General features: G+C 35.4%; 1 protein-coding gene across 3 annotated transcripts in view; it reads right to left on the bottom strand.

The window, feature by feature from the left end:
• Cdkal1 (CDK5 regulatory subunit associated protein 1 like 1) overlaps nt 1–18,424 on the bottom strand; it is a 525,097-nt gene that overhangs the window by 360,242 nt on the left and 146,431 nt on the right. For all 3 annotated transcript variants that reach the window (XM_042678555.1, XM_042678556.1, XM_042678557.1), the window contains one exon: nt 2,449–2,569. In XM_042678555.1, the coding sequence (XP_042534489.1) occupies nt 2,449–2,569 (121 nt within the window). The remainder of the gene's footprint in view (nt 1–2,448; nt 2,570–18,424) is intronic.

Genomic DNA, 18,424 nt, shown 5'->3' with positions numbered 1-18,424 from the left:
AGTTTTTCATCCAAGAGCAAATGATCTGGCTACAACTGACTCAGGAAAATTAGAAACTTGAATCTCAGGTTGAGGTAATGTAGATTAAAATCTCTTAATAGCAAAAGTATATTTACTTGTTTACTTATGAAAACTCAATTCTATTCTTTAACTTAAGGGATACAAAAAATATGAAAGAGACATTAACTACCCAGTGAACTTCAAAACTTTACAATATAGTTCCCCTTTGAAGGTACAGTAACTCCATGGAAAGAGAACTGTAGATAGTACATGAGAAAATTTTCAAGTTTTGGTTACATAAAAGACATACTTTAAAACCTCAAGTTTTAACTAGTCAGAAAATAATCTTAATTTGAAGCAACAAAAATAGTAATGATTTCAAAATACTTAACAAGATAAACATGTGTGGGGATATAACAATGAAATCCTCCTCCCAGTATAACTGATATAAGCCAAACTAAAAATTAAATTCTAAATCAACATTACTGAATACTATGCATCAGACACTGAACTTGAAGCTAAGAATGGAACAACAACTAAAATACTCACCACCCAAGGAGATTGCAGTTTAATGGAAGATGTACAGGTGGTGCTGAAAAAGCTCAGTTGGGAGAATAGTTTAATGGAAGATGTCAATTGTACAGTATGACAAGTACTACAATCTGTAGTAATCTGAGTGTGTGGTGTTTGTGCTGTGGCTGCTACTGGTTTGTTGTGATGCACAGTAGAGGGTGGGAAGGACTTAGCCTTGTAATGGAGGAAAAACAAGCAGTCCCTCATATAAAGGACAGGAAGAATGCCAGTAAAGTGAGCAGGGGAAGAATGGTCATTCCCAGTAAACCCTGCCACACACTGAGGACAACTGTCAAAATGGAAAACAATTCAGACTTTGATTATCTCAAGTAACTCAGAATAAGTGGTTACTAGAGTATAACTCAGGCAGTAGAAAAATAAAACTCGCTACAACTCAAAAAATTAAAGGTCCAAAGCAGGTACAAAGATTCCTTGAAGAGACCAAATGATCTTGAACTGATAAGGTTTGACAGACTTGAAATAGTAACAAATTTAACATTTATTAAAAAGGGACTGACTGATCAGCAGTGTACATACAAGAAACATACAAAAAAAAAAAAGATACTCAAGAAGAATTGTGACTTTGCCTTGCTCTAGACACTTATTCAGGAGAAAGTACACTAACACTTGGCCAGCAAATTTCAAGAATTATTGTCCAATCAGACTGTTCATAGAGAACTTAATAAAATCATATTCAATGAACAAATTATATATCTCAATGACTCATTCATCCAATAAATAAATACTTATTAAATCTAGGAGGTCTTCACGTCAGCAACAGCTACACATCTCATTGCCTCTGTTTTAATTTCTAATCTCTGAACTTGATGAGACTAGGTTTCTGAATCTTTAATACCAAAAGTCAGAGGTTGGTCTACAACACATTACCACACCAACTGAATGTCACCTTATAGGGCTTTTTCTTTTTTTTAGGGGCGGGGGGGGGGGCGGGGGAAGCCGGGGTCAGGGGGAAGGTAAAGAGAACTAACTAAAAGCAGGTAACTTCTTTAACCTTCTCTGGTCTTTGGCAGCAATATAAAGAATGAACCTTAAGATATTGAGAGAAAAAATGACCAGTGACAAACATGATGGCCTGTGGGCAGTAGAAAATATAGACAAATACTGGCTCCAAGAAAGAAAGGCAAAAGCAGTAGAAAAGTTAAGTCTATCAGCTATCAGCAAGAAATAAATTGCAGAAAAAGTGAACAAAAGAAAGGCAAAGTCAAAAATAGCAGGCTAGCTTGATCAGTAGGAATGGGAGGCATTTCTCTAGGTGTTCCTCACACTTCAACGAAGAGAAAGCTCTTTAATATTGTCATATAGGGACATAAAGCAACAAAATTCAGCAAATGCAAAAAGTATGAATGAGTAGCAAAAAAGTTCTAATTGGGAAGGCCTACAGACTAAGATGTAGAAAAAAAAAATATCAAGTCATGAGCCCTTTTTTTCCAGTTTAGAGCACATAAGAAAAGCATTTTTTTAACTATGCACTCCAGGAAAACATGGTTAGTATTTTGGGCAACATTTACCATAGCACTATGGAAAAGTGTTAAATATGATGTGCTAATAGTCATCTTATAATCTATTTTTAAGCCAAGGGTATTAGCTAGAAAGCCATACTTTTTGCCAAAAATTAAGAAAAAAATACCAGTGAAAGATATAAAATCCTACTAAAAATTATATTATACAATTAAGTGTAATCTATAGACAAGAGATGTTTCAGAAAGAACTATTCCTTAACTATTGAGTTTTTCATGATTTTTCTCTCCTAAAAAAATGTTCAACTACATTTTATTATCACATACCCAGAAAAAAAAAATCCATATGCCCAAGTGGATATCAAATATTTTATGTGCAAGTTTGAGAAAAGCTTACCCAGTGTTGATGGAAATTATTTCTATCAGTGGATTCTTCCTAATCTTTGGCAAATCCAACCGTGCTCCCCCCAACCGCTTTCCATTATCCTTCTTCTGGCCCAACAGTCTCACAGAGTGACCTTCAAATCAAGCACATAAATAATATTAATATGACTCACACCATTCCACTTTAATCTATTGCTTGCAGCAAATGTGTTAATGTTTACATTTAACTTCTTTTATGAGAGGAAAGAAAATAAAACTCCATCACCAAGAGCTATAGAAGAAAAAGGTAGATAAAATGAACTTCATTCAATCAAAAAACATTTACTTTTCAAACGGTACATCTAGGGAAGATGTGGTCATTTCTCTTCATATTACTGGTAATTTTTTTTCTCCCACCATATCAAAACCTGGACTAAGGATCCACTAATGAATACTTCACCGTTACAGATTTCCTTTTATTTTTCTTACAATTTTTGTCTTTTTGTGATCATATACTCAAGTCACTGTCCATAATCTTAAAATAACAACAACAATTAAGTTTTACTTAGTTCTTTGAACTCCCCGTCTTCTAAATCCAACACTTTGGATCGCAATTAAGCCTGATGACTGCTTCTTTTTCCAAGAGTATGACTAGACATACTTTCTTGACACTTAACAGAATACTAAACATTTTAGATATTATAGTAAATCTCAACTTGCATTTCCCCACAAATGTTGCTTTGTTGTAGTAACTTATCTGGAACATATTTACAAAGCCTATCCTCTCTACAGTGAAAAACAAGTGATAGATCTGCTTAAGTTTTTTGCTTTCAAACTTGACTTTCAAGGGGGTGACTTCTGCGTAGGTGTAGTATTTTTTTATCAGTTAAAAAACTGATCACACATTTTAAAAAATTATTTTGAGGTGGTAAGATTTCTGCTATACGCTGATAGATATTTGTATGAGCTAGGGAGGGAAATGTTAGGGTAATTTTCAAGTTGGCCTCTCCATTCATCTCGGGCTCCCCTAGGTCTTCACTGGACTCTTTGGGTAATTGCATGCAGGCTTCATCAAGCAAATAAGTGCATATGGGTAGTTTGATCACACTTCAGTTTCTGCTCTGCATACTGAGGAATTAGGCTTTCTAATGTCCCAGAATTCACTGTTAAATCCTTGCTAGTTTGCTTGTCCTTTGTTTGCACCAAACAGAATAACCTCCTTCCAGGAATGCCACAGATCCTTGTCACTTAGCATCAGAATCTCCACTATAACTAGCAGTTATCCAAATCCACTTGGACCATCTCAGCATTAACAGTGATGCTACTGTTTCAGCTACAGTACAAACACCACACACACATTATTCTTGAGCAAAGTTCAGTTGCGATCACAAATAAATACTTCTCAATTTGCTAAGTGCTTTTTAGTACATTTCCACATTAAGCTATAATTTCCTTTTGACTATCTGTCCAGTTTTATCATTGCTTTCATGGGAGACAGTTTACTTACCTCTACATGCAATCATGACAAGGGCAAAAAAAAAAAAAAAAGCAACTTTTTAAAAGTAATCACTTAAATAACCCCAAATGCATAATTAGTAAAGATTCTAACCAACTTTATACATGTTTCATCACCCTTGTTCCATAAAGCTATATTGCTGATACATCTCCTAGCCAACTAACTATTCATGACCAGAAGTAATAAAACCATCATCCATAGCTTTTTTAGCACTCACTGCTTTAATAAGAAACGTTCATTCATTCATTCTGAAATTTTGTAGTCTGATACAAAAGCAAAGCAAAAGTCAAACAAGTACTTGGCAAAATAAATGTCACCAATTTTCAAAATAAATTGAACTCTCCAATCAAAAGTCCATTTAATGAAGAGGTGAGAAAGATTGGCATGATAAGATAATAGTTCTCTGAGAGATACCAAAATTTCAGTAAGGACTGTAACAAGGCATGTTATTTTCATACTAGCATAAGACAAATTTCATTACATCCTGCTGAGACTCCAGTAATATGCAGCCTGCACTAATAACATTTGATAAATTATTTATCTTCACCATCTAGATGCAAATAAAGGAAGATATCTGGGCCTGATGATATAATGAGTTATTTTCCAATCCAATGATTCATTAAAAAGCAGCAGACTTAACAATAATCCAAGGCTGTTTTATTTTTTCAATTAAAATATATAATACACTAATGACAAAGTAGGAAATAACATAAAAGCTACTTGATATATCTGGCCAGAAAGAAAAATCATCCATACAACAATTTTCCTTTTTTATGTTGCTCCTGGGGCTTGAACTCACAGTCTGGATGCTGCCCTTGAGATATTTTGTTCAAAGCTAGTGCTCTACCACTTCAGCCACAGTTTCATCTTGGGCTTTTAATTGGAAATAAGAGTCTCATGGAAATTCCTGCCCAGACTGGCTTCAAACCAAGATCCTCAGATCTCAACCTCCTCAGTAGCTAGGATTACAAGTAAAAGGCACTAGGTCCTGACTTACAACAATTCTTTGTAATGGATTAGTGAAACAAAATGGGTAGTTCAGGTTATGCCATTTCTTTTAAAAATTGTCTCAAATGGACTTTCTATTTCAACCTAACTCCTTAAATCTAAAGTCTACAGGGCAAGAATCATTTATTATGCATAATCACTTTTTTATGTACAACTATCAATATAAATCGTTATAAATAAAATATAAATTGGCTAAAATGAATTGAAATTTGATAGAATAAAAATTAAACTTAAGGAGATCTCTTAAAGAAGCCAAGTCTAAAGAAGAAGAAGAAAAGGAAACAAGGGCTCAGTACCAGAGAGACATACAGAGGGAATTGAAATGAGAAAAAAAGGAATTAGTGGAGCAAATTTATCCTGAAAATAAATACGCTGTACCTACCACAACAAATTCACATGACTATGTTGTACTAGCAGTGATGGGAAAGGATGACTGCTCAGGGAATACTCATTTATTTCTGAATTCTATCAGTTGAGGGAAAGAGAAAAAAAGACAAAAATAATAAAATTTAAGAAAAAAAGGAAAGTGAAAATGTTCATTTTTACATAAAGCCCATGTTAATAAAAAATGAAGAATCACTAATAGAAATAGAGAGGAAGCATAATCGTCAGTGGGATAGCTGATAAGAATGTGAGACTACTGAACAGTCAGTGATAAAGATGTAGGTAATTAAAATACTGATGCATAATTTTAATGCATGGATGAAACAGAACACTAACTTTCCATGTAGAATGTGATGCACCAAGCACTGTTTCTGAGAGCTTTTGTCTATTCTTTAAGTAGAAATTCACATTTCATTCTTCTGAATGATGGTCAAATGTGACTCCACTGTTTGATTAATCATCTTTTAAAAACATTGTTTTATCACATATCAGTGTCACATAAAAGTCAACCTGTTCCAATGAAATTCAATTTTAAGCCTTAAACGCTTTCAGTGGTTATTTATAAATTAGCTACAGACCTTGATTCCATGATGGTATTTACATTTGGTCAAATACACTATTTGATGTTACTAAACAAACTTTATCATTTAAATCATATACTGAAAATTTTAAAACTAAAGCCAAGCACTGCTGATTGATGCTTGTAATCCTAGCTTCACAGAAGGCTGAGAGCTGAGGATCATGGGTCAAAGACAGCCCAGGTATGAAAGTTTGTGAAATTCTTACCTCAAATTAGCCACCAAAAAAGCTGGAAGTAGAGCTGTGACTCAAGTGGCAGAGCACCAGCCTTGAGCACAAAAAGCTCACACAAAGCACCTAGGCCCAAGTTCAAGTCCCAAGTCTGTCACCCCACACACACAAAAAGCTCAAGAATAGCATCCAGGCTCCTAAATTCAAGCCCCAGGACTAGCTGCATACATGTACAGGTACACACGTACAAATGTACACAAACATACATGCAAATTAAACTAAAAATTTTCTACCAGGAAGTGGGTACTTAAAAGGGGTGAGGCCAAGGTAAAAGTACTTAATGAAGGATAAGAGAAGAGGAGACATGTCAAGAACTCAACATATATCCTATAATATTAACAAGAGAGGAGGGGTAAGTAGGCAAGGGATGAGTAAGAATGTTGAAAGGAGTGACAATTGATTAAGATGATGCACTGAATGAATTCATAAACTGCTTTGTTAAATGGCAACTCATTTGTAAACTTCTTAAATAAAAACTTTAAAGTAAAAACCTGTTTAATTCATTAGTATATATGTATTAGCAAATTCATCATACTAAAAGGTCCATGTGAGAAAAGCCCAAAGTGTTATACATTGTTTGTACAATAATTTCTACACTAATTGGATTCAGTGTTTGTCTATGGATCTTTTAAGGCCAATCTTTCCTAAATCCTACAGTGTTAACTGCACTAACACTAAAGAGAGAAGGGGAAATATCTCCCTCATACATAGAAGGCAGGCCAGCTTGCCTTCATATCAGAAAGGCATTTATACTGGTATTATTATTAGTCACTCACAGGACAGGCAAGAACCAGGCCTGAAACAGGCATATATATTAACTGAATGATAGAAACATGATAATGTACAAAACCTATACACATATTTACTAACTAATTTATGTTTGTAGCTCCTCTGCTTCTCACAAGCTCAACAGGGTAGTATTTATCAGCTTCACTGCATCACACATATTACAGAAACACCAACCCTCTGGCAACATGGACTCTTATTGTTTACAATTTCCCCTTTTAATTTCTTTTCCTTCTATGTCTCCATAGAAAGGCTGGAGTCTGCTTCAGTACTTTGTTCAACCCAACTAATTTTAAAGGCCATTCATTGTTTCCTGACTTTGTGACCACCCACCTCACCAGCACCAGAGTGCTTGTGCCAAGTTGTCTTGATCTCTTGCTGACTGCTCTTATGTTACACAACTCTGGTACTATTAAGACCACACTGAAAGACTTGTCTAAACCCTAAGCTCTGGGTCAGCCTGCTGGAAAGCTTCCTAGGAAAGCAATCGAACACAATGCTGGGTAAAAACAATAGGAACACTTCGGTAGAAAATTCAAGTCACAAGGAATAAAGAGTAAATGTACTTCACCTATCCATTTTTACTTGATCAGAACAATTTAAATAATATCACTGAATATTAGAAGTCCTCCCATCATTTCATCTGTTTTGTTACAAAACATTCATACTTATCATTGGATATATTCTTAGCCAAGCTTTCTAACAACTAAATTACAAAGAAAAACAAAATAATAGTCCCAAGTTTCTATTCCATTAATGTAACTCCTCATATATAACACATCTCATAGACAGAAAACATTTCTTATATTCTCACAGAAGCCTCTCTCTTAAAATATTTTCATTTTAAGGGACAAATAAATTGGTCTCCACAGAAACAGCGTCTTTGTTACAACCGAAGTTGGAAAACTTCACCTGCATGTGAGTTTGTAATAATGGCACCTATAAAAAGACACCAAAATGAAGAAAGAAATCATTCTTTGTCCAAAGTTCCAGAACTCAAAGTAAAAGTCAATGTAAGTGAAGAGAGTTTATTCAGGTACTAGTGTCACTTTACTATGTTTTCAGAACTCAACAAAACAGAAATCAAAACATTCACTGGTAAGCAGATTGAGAGAAGGCTAAAGTAAGATCATAGCACATTGTTTAAATTCCTACCAATTTAAGGGCTTAAGGGCTGTTTAATATCAAAACTACTGTTGCAAGATATGCAAAAGAATCTACACTGTAATAATATGAAATTTATGTATAGATAAGAACTACAGGAGAGAACATGAAAATGCAAATACTTATTTGAAAGGTTTTTCTATAAAGATTTTTTATTAGCAGGCATGAGTTACCCAAGAGTTCATTGTGATATTACCATAGACATGTACAATATACTCCATCAAATTTCCCCTTCAGGCTCTCTCCCTTATTCCTCTCTCCCTTTTCTTAAAACAATTTCAACAGGTATCATTATTCTCCTTTCACACATGCATATAAAATACTTCAACCATATTCATTTATTCATTCACCTTCTCATTCACCTTCAAAATTTTAAGTACTTTTTCTTGTACCTTATTGTTGATATGTCTAATAGTTATTATTTCAAGTTTTAGCAAACCAAGAGTGGATATAACAAATGGTCTACATAGGCAAACATATTCTTATTCAAATAAAGATTTTTTTTCTGGAATTACAATGAACACTTAGTTTTAGGTTTTAATTATCTTTCATAGGCAAAACTGTCTTTCATGACAATAGATCTGTATAGATTTGTATAGTGTCAATTTATTTTCCACAATTTAAATCAAGTGCAAATCAAAATACTGCAAGTCAAAGCAGTCTCACAATAATAACAGAATATTAGCATTGACCTTTAATAGAATACTTCAGATCAATTTGATTCTTGCAACACTAAAGCTATGCCAGTGCGTGCAGCATCCATGGCAGCAGTATAGAGCATTATTGCTCTCATACTCACACCTGTTACTGCACCTGGTGATAGAGGCAGACAGAACAGACTTAACAATAATGGCATCCGGAGCCTGTGAGCCACATTTAACTTTTCAACCACGAATGAAACCTTCGAGTCTCCTCCTAGCATTATTCTAGTCAAGCTACCACAAGGTGTGACTGGACAGATGAAAAGCAAAGAAAGCTAGAGAGCTGTTCCATCCACGTACCTGGAAAACTGTCTAAGTATCCTTGTTTTTATTTCATCTTCAATCAATAGTTGAACATATTTGCCCTGGTGACAGTATACAGTGATCTAAACTGGAGAGGTTAAGGAAGGGGCAGCTGGAACTTATTGGGCCTTAAATTCATACCTCTCCATCCCTGGAGATAAGAGTTACCATGACTCTTCTATAGAACTGCCTAACAAGGGGTAGGTTGTAGCTCAGTGGCAAAGGGCTTGCCTGGCAAGTGCAATGTCCTGGGTTCAATCCCCAATACCAAAAATAAAATAAAATAAAATAAAATAAATGGCTAACAGTGACATAAGTTTAAAAATGAAAAATAAATATTTTAAAGTATATACTTTTGATAATGTAACACCAAACATAGAATGCCATGTTAAAAACCCACAATATCATATATGCGCTTTAAAAGTATGTATGAAATGTTATTGATATTTAAATACCAAGTAAAAGCTACAAAATATATACTTTGCTATCCCTTTCCAAAAATCATTCTCTTCTGAGCCACTACTTCAACTTCTGCATCAAAAGGACTTAAGATCTCAAGGAAAACAGACTTGGAACCAGACAATTGTAATGTACTGCCAGATATGGTCTGATCCTGTTTCTAGTGACAATGGGAAAAAAGAGGAGAGTAGTCCCCTCTCCTAAGGAAAACCAGGGAGGCTTCAAGGACAGGTAACACTGTAGTCTGGAAGGCTGAGAGAAAGAGTACTCTTTCTATACACAATCTCATATACTTCACAGTACATTCTACCAGAGCTCCTGCTGGATTCCAATTTTCCACTTCTTAAAACCAATCAACTCAAAAGGCTATCACAAAAAACAGATTTCAATGAAAAGATTTAGTAAGACTTGGCATGAAGGAGCCACACAGGGGAAAGCCATACCTTCAAAAAATTTTAAATGTCCTTGAATATAATGTCTGAAATAGAAGTTATGTAACCTTGAGAATTTTGGTGTCTAAAGACAAACAAATATACCTTTTAAATTTCTTTTATATATTCATTGTAAAAATGTTGTACAGAGGGGGTTACAGTTACATGAGTAGGGTAATGAGTACATTTCGTAGCCAGCATTGTTATCTCCTCCTTTGTTTTCCCCCTACCATCACTTTCCTCCCCACTTCCCCAACTCCTCCCACTGCCCTCCACCCTGACATTGTAAAGTTCATTTTCAACAATAGTAAACTATACATCTCGTCATCACAATGGGTCAGCTTGCATCCCCACTTTTTTTAAAATTTTAAGAACTCACAATGATGATTATGAGCTATTAAATATTGAAAGATAAAATATCATGGCTACAAATAGAAATATATCTGGCCTAGTCTATGGCCATGCCACCCTGAAAGCACCCGATCTCGTCTGACCTCGGAAGCTAAGCAGGGTCGGGCCTGGTTAGTACTTGGATGGAAGAAATACATCTCGCCTATACACGTATTTTAGGAAATAAGACCATATCCTCTAAAAAAATTTTAAAACACTGAAGAATTTTCTTAACCTAACCATTTGAGAATTTAAAAATGTATAAATTTTGTGGTCTACACAAAATCTTCTTAAATTGCCCTTAAACCACACACACAAACACACACACACACACACACACACACACACACACACACACACACATTTTTTAATAGATTCTCTTTGAATAAAATAATTGTTTACTACTGGCTCAAATAATATTTTTATTAACTCATCTTCTAAAAGAAGTACCTTTGTAGCAAGGTAAAATCCAATTACTCCATTAAAATTTATTAAACAAGCAACTCTTTCTTAACTCTTATAAAATAATTTTTATTTTCCTAACAAAAATCATCCTTTTCTATTTGTACAAGGTAAGATGGCAAGATGCGCTGACAGAAAGGAAACAGGTGATTAATCAATTTTGCCAGCACCATTTACTGAAGAGGCTGTCTTTCTTCCATTGTATTTTTTTAGCTCCCTTATCGAAGATTAGATGGCTATAGATCTGTGGGTTCATTTCTGGGTTTTCAATTCTATTCCATTGGTCCTAGGTCTCTTCTTGTGCCAGTACTAAGCGGTTATGATTACTATGGCTCTTTAGTAGAGTTTGAAATTTAGTATTGATATTCCTCCAGCACTGTTCTTTCTGTTAAGGATTGTTTTTGCTATTCAGGGTCTTTTATTGCTCCATATGAATTTTTGGATTGCCTCTTCTATTTCCTTGAAGAATGAGGTTGGAATACTGATAAGTATCGCATTGAATTAGTAGATAGCCATAGGAAGTATTGCCATTTTCACAATGTTGATCCTTCCAATCCAGGAGCATGGGAGGTTTTTCCACGTTCTAAGTTCTGTTTTGACTTCCTTTTTCAGGTTTTTAAAGTTTTCATCATAGAGGACCTTCACTTCTTTGGTTAAGGTAATTCCTAGGTATTTTATTTTTTGTGGGGTTATTATGAATGGAGTTGCTTTCCTGATTTCAGCCATGCTTTTCTCATTGTTGGATACAAAAAAGCCATTGATCTTTGATGGTTAATTTTATACCCTGATACTTTGTCAAAATTTTGAATCAGCTTGAGTAATTTGGAAGTAGAGCTGGCAAAATTGGTCAATCACTTGTGAAAACTAAAGCTAGATCCTTATATATCACCCTGTAAATGGATCAAAGACCTCGGAGTCAAAGCATACACTCTGAAAACATTACAGGACACAATAGGAAAAATCCTAGGTCTCCTTGGCACAGGCAAAAATTTTCTTAATAGAGATCCAGAAACACAACAAATCGAAGAAAGGTTGGATAAATGGGATTGCATGAAGCTGCAGAACTTCTGCATGGCAAAGGATATAGCTAGCAAGATCAATAGGAGGCCCATGGATTGGGAGAAGATCTTCACTAGCCAGACAATGGACAAGGGTCTCATATCTAAAATACACCTGGAACTCAAAAAATTAAATCCCCCAACAACAAATCCTCAAAGAAACAACTGCCCAATAAATAAGTGTGCTAAAGACTTAACAGAGAAACTTCTCTGAAGAGGAAAGAAGGATGGCCAATAGACACATGAAGAAATGCTCAACCTCCCTAGCCATAAAAGAAATGCAAATCAAAACATCATTGAGATACCACCTCACCCCAGTTAGAATGGCTATAATCAAGAACTCTAATAACAACAGATGATGGAGGGGATGTGGACAGAAGGGAACCCTACTGCATTGTTGGTGGGAGTGTAAACTCGTTCAACCACTTTAGAAAGTAGTATGGAGGTTCCTCAAAAGACTCCACATAGAGCTTCCCTATGACCCAGCAATCCACTTTTGGGCATTTACCTGAATGATCACAAACAAAACCATACTAAAGCTACCAGCACAACTGTGTTTAATGCAGTATTATTTACCATAGCAAAGATATGGAACCAAGCCAGATGCCCCTCAGTAAATGAATGGATCAAGAAAATGTGGTATATTACACAATGGAATTCTATGCCTCCATCAGAAAGCATGACATTGCCCCATTTGTTAGGAAATGGAAAGACTTGAAGTAAGCCAGGCCCAAAGAAACATAGGTCCCATGGTTTCCCTTATTTGCAATAACTAGTATATGTCTGAGACAAGCAGAAACGGTCAGATAAGTTGATGTTAGGCGAAATGAATCCCAAGATATGTATTCAAATGGCTTTTCTTTCTTGTGATTGTTTCTAACATATTTATAAGATGATTTCTTTGTTGCTTGGTATGTCCCTCCCCCATGGTACATCCCGTTCTCACTGTTTTTGATGTTGGTATAATCTGAGGAGGGGAAGGGAAAAACAAATTGTTTAAATAGGGATCCAGGTGGACCCATTGCAACAATGAGATGTACAAGTCATTATGTTGAAAAATGAACTTTACAACTTTGGCTGGGAGGGGGGGAGGGAGGGGAGGGGGCACGGAGGTGGGAAGGGATGCTAAGGGGAAATAAAGGAGGAGGCAACAATGCTTGAAAAGAAATGTACTCACTACCTTGCTCATGTAATTGTAAACCCTCTGTACGGTATTTTCACAATTAAAAAAAAAAAAAAGGAAACAGGAAGGTGATGAGATCGGAGAGAAAAAATATGAAAAGAGGATTTGAGGACAGCCAGAAAGAAGTGAAGTGATTTTAAACAATAGGCAGAGGAAAGGAAATGGTAACAAATCAGTTTCCTTTTTCACTTTCTTCTGCTCAAAATAAGCAGCTTCACAGCAGAGAAAGATAAAGAGGCTTTGAAACCAGGGATCTAGGATTCAAATTACAATATACTGCTGCCTAGCTCCAAAATCAGTAATGTCAGGCTTCCTGTGAAGTGTCAGTGAATTAATGTACAAGAAAAGAGTAGCTATACCAAGAGCTAGAAGTTAATTACAGTTGTTCCCATAATTAATGTAACTGTCCTCCTATCAACGGTAAAGATGTTTCTCAAAAGCAAGACAAGTAGGCTTTCAAATTTTCCAAACACTAGAACCTCAGCCTAGATGCCTTTGCTCTTTAAGAGTTCTGAAAGACTAGGAAATAGGTCACAAACAAATGCATTGATGATTATAATCAAGGTTGTTGGATTTGTTAAATAATTTAATATATAAACTCAGTTAGACTAAATAATTTAATATATAAATTCAATTAGATTAGAAGTCATCAGTGGCATTGTGATGTACTTTCCCGAATGTGAAGGAAAAGGAGGATGTGGATAGCATCCACAGAACTACACAAATCTCCAAATGTCTGTGTACCAAGGGGGAGAACCAGGACTGTTCTTGTGCCTCAAAGCACCTCTGTGATAAGATCATTACTCAGCCACAGCAGTGGGTCACAATGGCCAACAATCTAGGAAAGAGGTTACAGTGTTACAGGGTAGTCTCCAACTCCTAGATTTCACCAGTTCTACTCCAAAAATCTGCTTCTCCCCTCTCTGGCTGGAGACTGTTCTCAGCCATGAATCCTGTCCCAGGATGGGGTGATGGTTTTTAGCTCATATTAAATCCTTCCAACCTATGTTTTTCCTTTAACAACTTCAGTATCCAAAACTAAAACTACCAGTGTCAAGGTCCTGGAAAAAAAAAAAAAAGCTTGATCCTGGGTGGAGATAAAACTTACTTCAAAGATATACAAAAGCTGGGTACAGGTAGTTCATGACTATAATTTTAGCTACTCGGAAAGCTGAGAACTGAGGATCACAGTTTGAAGGCAGCCCAGGCAGGTAAATCCAAGAGAGTCTAATCGCCAAGTAATCACAGAAAGCAGGAAGGTAGAGCTGTGGAACTAGTGGTAGAACACTAGCCTTGAGTAAAAGCTCATGAACAGCACCCAGGCCCAGAGTTAAAGCCCCAGGACTGACCAAAAAAAAAGGTACACAAAGCTCTTGAGTAGCCCAGAAATATAGAAGAGAATAAAGGTGAAAGACAAAACTTACAGGAGAATATAGAAACACAGCAAAGAACTTACACTGTAAGTCCATCACAAAATCTCTCATGCAGAGTCTCAGATGTGAGAAAAAGGCCAGTCACACACTATTATCTTTTGCTAGTTATCTAAAGTATAAATATCGCATTCGAATAACAAACTCTAAGACCCAATTTAATGTGACAGACTTGAGTCCTCCAAGAATTTTAGAGTGAAAGAGCCCTTGTGTTGTCTTACTATTTACAACTCAAGGAACTGAGAACCAAGGAGACTCTGTAGGTTGTTAAAAAGGAACCAGTCAACAGTCTGAAAAAGAATTCTCCCACACAATTCCAGGACTCTGAACCACCACAACAACCAACTTTCCGGAACAGTTTTAAGAAAGCATTCATTTGCAGAGTTACAATCAAGATGCAGTGTGTTAGAAGAGTAACTTATACTTTGTAAGGACATTTCAATACTATTCCTTCATTACTCAATAATGTAGAATGATAGTACTGAATGTTATAGAATGGTAGTACTGAAACTTCTACCTGAAATCCATTCACAGTTGGCATCCTAGCTACAGACTGTGAAAACAGGCTTCCTCTCATTCAAAAGAATAAATGCAACTCGTATTTATTCTTTCAGTCTCAGAAGTGATCACAACCTAACTGCTATCTTCTATATAGTATATTGCAGGATAAAGTTTTAAAAGAAAATGTGCAAATACCAAACATTTCATACAAAAAAAATGTGAAAAACAACTCAACTTTCTTATCATGTCCCAGTTAACATCAAAATTAGATTTTCTATTTAGGCCAATGATCTCACAAAAGAAAGAATATACTACAATTAAATAAGCAATTACTCTAATTGCCAAATATATTCTCAAGAGAAAATTAAACCTTTATTTCTAATCTACCCAAAAGCTGTCAAACTATTCTAACCTGCCAGACTTCCCTTCTGCCTTATTTCTCCCCTGTAACTTGGTTGTGAAATAAGCTATTTCTCCAGGCAATAAAAATTGAGTTTTAATTTTTTTAGCATTTTTAGTACATTTAAGCTTCCTACCGAAGTTTTAGATGTTGCATCTCCAGAAAGAAACTCAGATATGAAGAAGCAAAGAATTATTATAAGTATGCATAAGTATTATAAGTATTCCATAAGTCAGGTTCTAAGTACAGTGCATCTTGACCAGTGTAACCCCTTCCATTGTTTCTTCCCATCTTCTCCCCTTAATATTTTTAAAAAACAAAACATACATTATTTAGCCAATATGTTTACCCTCCATTGGGGAAGTGCAAAGTAGCAGCTGACAGTTTTCTCTAAGTTGATGGTCTCCTCTAGTCTCACTATACATTACTAACAGAAAATACTAAATTCTTCCAAAGAAGAATTTAGGCACATACGGTATAATTTTTAATAAAAGGAAAATCTAATATGAAAAAAATATTTCTTAAAAGTATAACTGGGTCCTTAAAAATACATAAAGAAAACATGCTAATATAGGAGCTTCAAACCACAATTAACTAGCTGGATACAGTGGCTCACATTTATAATCCCAGGTACATGAGCAGAGATTGGACAATCAAGGACAGCTTAGGCATACAAGTTTGACTCCATCTCAATCCATGACTGAGCATGGTAGCATCTCATCATAAGCAATAGGGGAAGTACAATGGCTAGGCCTACTGGTGTGAGTTTGTTATCCTCAGTGACATGGGGAAGCACAAATAGGAGGATCACTGCCTAGGCCAATCTGGAGTTAAGGCAATACCTTATCTTGAAAATAGCCAACACAAAAAGGTGCTAACAAAGTGGTTCAGCAACCAGAGTGCCTGCTTAATAAGCATGACCCCTTAAGTTCAAACCCAAATACTGTCAAATATTCTCTCTCTCTCTCACACACACACACACACACAAACACACACACACATATGAATTGCTATTCAAGTAAATAGCATAAAGTTTAGATAAGAAATAATACAAATTCTAAGACTGATGCTTTATCACATAGCAAGCATTAATACAGTTGAGAAAATAGAATTTCTGAGAAACTGTCATAACCCAATATATCAAATGCCTGAAATGATCAACATAAAAGTCGTTAAAAAATCATATTTGACATTAACTAGTTTACATTAACAGTTTCCTTCTACATTAGTCTAGACAATGATGTTTTTAAGATAGTTAACAATACTGTAGTCCTATTCTCATGCAACCTGCCAAAACACTATAAGGAATCCTAAGAGTTAACATGGAAGCTCCCTTTTACAGAAGGTGAGTCAGTATTCAAGCAAGGAAAGATGGGGCTACTTGATTCATCATGTAGTAGAACTTCTAACACTAGGGCTGGGCTGTGTGAAGCCTCTGGTACTCACACTTTAAAAAATTTCCTGAAAGTGGTGCTATGGCTCAAGTGGTAGAGAGCTAGCCTCGAGCTGAAGAGCTGAGGGACAGCACCCAGGCCCAGAGTTCAAGCCCAAGACTGGAAAAAAAAAAAAAAAATCCTTTCCTCCATCAAATCCAAGACAACATTCTAACACTGCTCAATTGAGAACTACACTATATTATGCACATAACCTACTAAGCACTATGCACCATCACACCCAACTCATCTCCTGACTAAAGAAATCAAAATTTAATGAAATGCCTGTGTTCAGATAAATTACATCCATTAATGATAAAGGTGATTTTAAATTATAAGAAAATGTGTCTGAGCATAAAAGAAAATTTAAGTGATGAACTCATTAGAGAAGTATAATTAAATTTAACACAATTCAAAAACATATAAAATAATTCTGCAACTACAATAAAGCAGTAAAATCTACAAGTTTATATATTTATTCATATTCTGAAAGTTGTAATGGCTGAAAAATATTAATTAACTAACCACTATTAAGAAAAACATAAACAGCCACACATGGTCACTCATGGTACCCAAATTCTTGGCTACTTAGGAGGCTGACACACATGGTCGCTTATGATACCCAAATTCTTGGCTACTTAGGAAGCTTAGATCAGTAAAATCACAGTTTGTGGTTTGCAAGCCCCCATCTCAAAAGAAAAAAGTGGGCATAATGACATACATCTGTCATCATAGAATGGTAGGAAACATAAATAGGAAGATTATGCCCATGTTTGCTTAGGGGAAAAAATGAGATCCTATCTCAAAAATAATCAAATGTTGAATGGTCACTCCTTTGTACAGCTACTTAAAGATTATAAAAATATTTTCAAAACTAACCAAAACATCTAGGTTCATGTCTATAAATCCTAGACAGAAGGCTGAGATCTGGAGGATCACAATTTGAAGCAGTCCAGGCAGAAAAGCAGAGAATCCAGGACCTCCAATAAGTAAAAAGCTGAGTTGGTGGTGTTGTTCAACTAGTAGAGAGCCAGTCATGAGCAAGAAAGCTTAGTGATGTGACCAAGTTATAAAAATCAAAGAAATACAGTCAAGACAGGAAGTACTTGTTTTTCTAACAGAGTCCTTTTAAGTAGGGTAGGGTGATACATGTCTGTAATCCCAGCACTCAAGAGGTAGAGGCAAGAAGAAAGTTCATGACCAGCCTGGAGTATATATGAGAAGGGAAGAAAAGGGAAAGAAGGGAGTGGAGGGGAGGATAAAGTTTTAAATTTCCATACGTAATATTTACTTACACTCATCTGTTACAAAGTTATACAATTAGGATAACTTTTTATAAAGACAAGATTATTTTAATATTTTTCTTGATTAAACAACTATATATTTATGTTGCAAGAAAGATAGATTTACTTTTGGTTCAGATATTTCATATGGAAAGAAAATTTAATGACCTTACAAACCAAGACTAAGGTATACATACATATACTTACATATAAATCTATACATATATGCATATACATATATATACACACATACATACACATATGTATTTAAAAAGTGTGAATTCTTTAGATACTATATTTCATCCCCT

Source organism: Dipodomys spectabilis, unplaced genomic scaffold, assembly GCF_019054845.1.
Source record: "Dipodomys spectabilis isolate Male_0828 unplaced genomic scaffold, ASM1905484v1 ptg000045l, whole genome shotgun sequence".
NCBI classification, from domain to species: domain Eukaryota; kingdom Metazoa; phylum Chordata; class Mammalia; order Rodentia; family Heteromyidae; genus Dipodomys; species Dipodomys spectabilis.
This window is presented reverse-complemented; position numbering and strand designations above follow the sequence as displayed.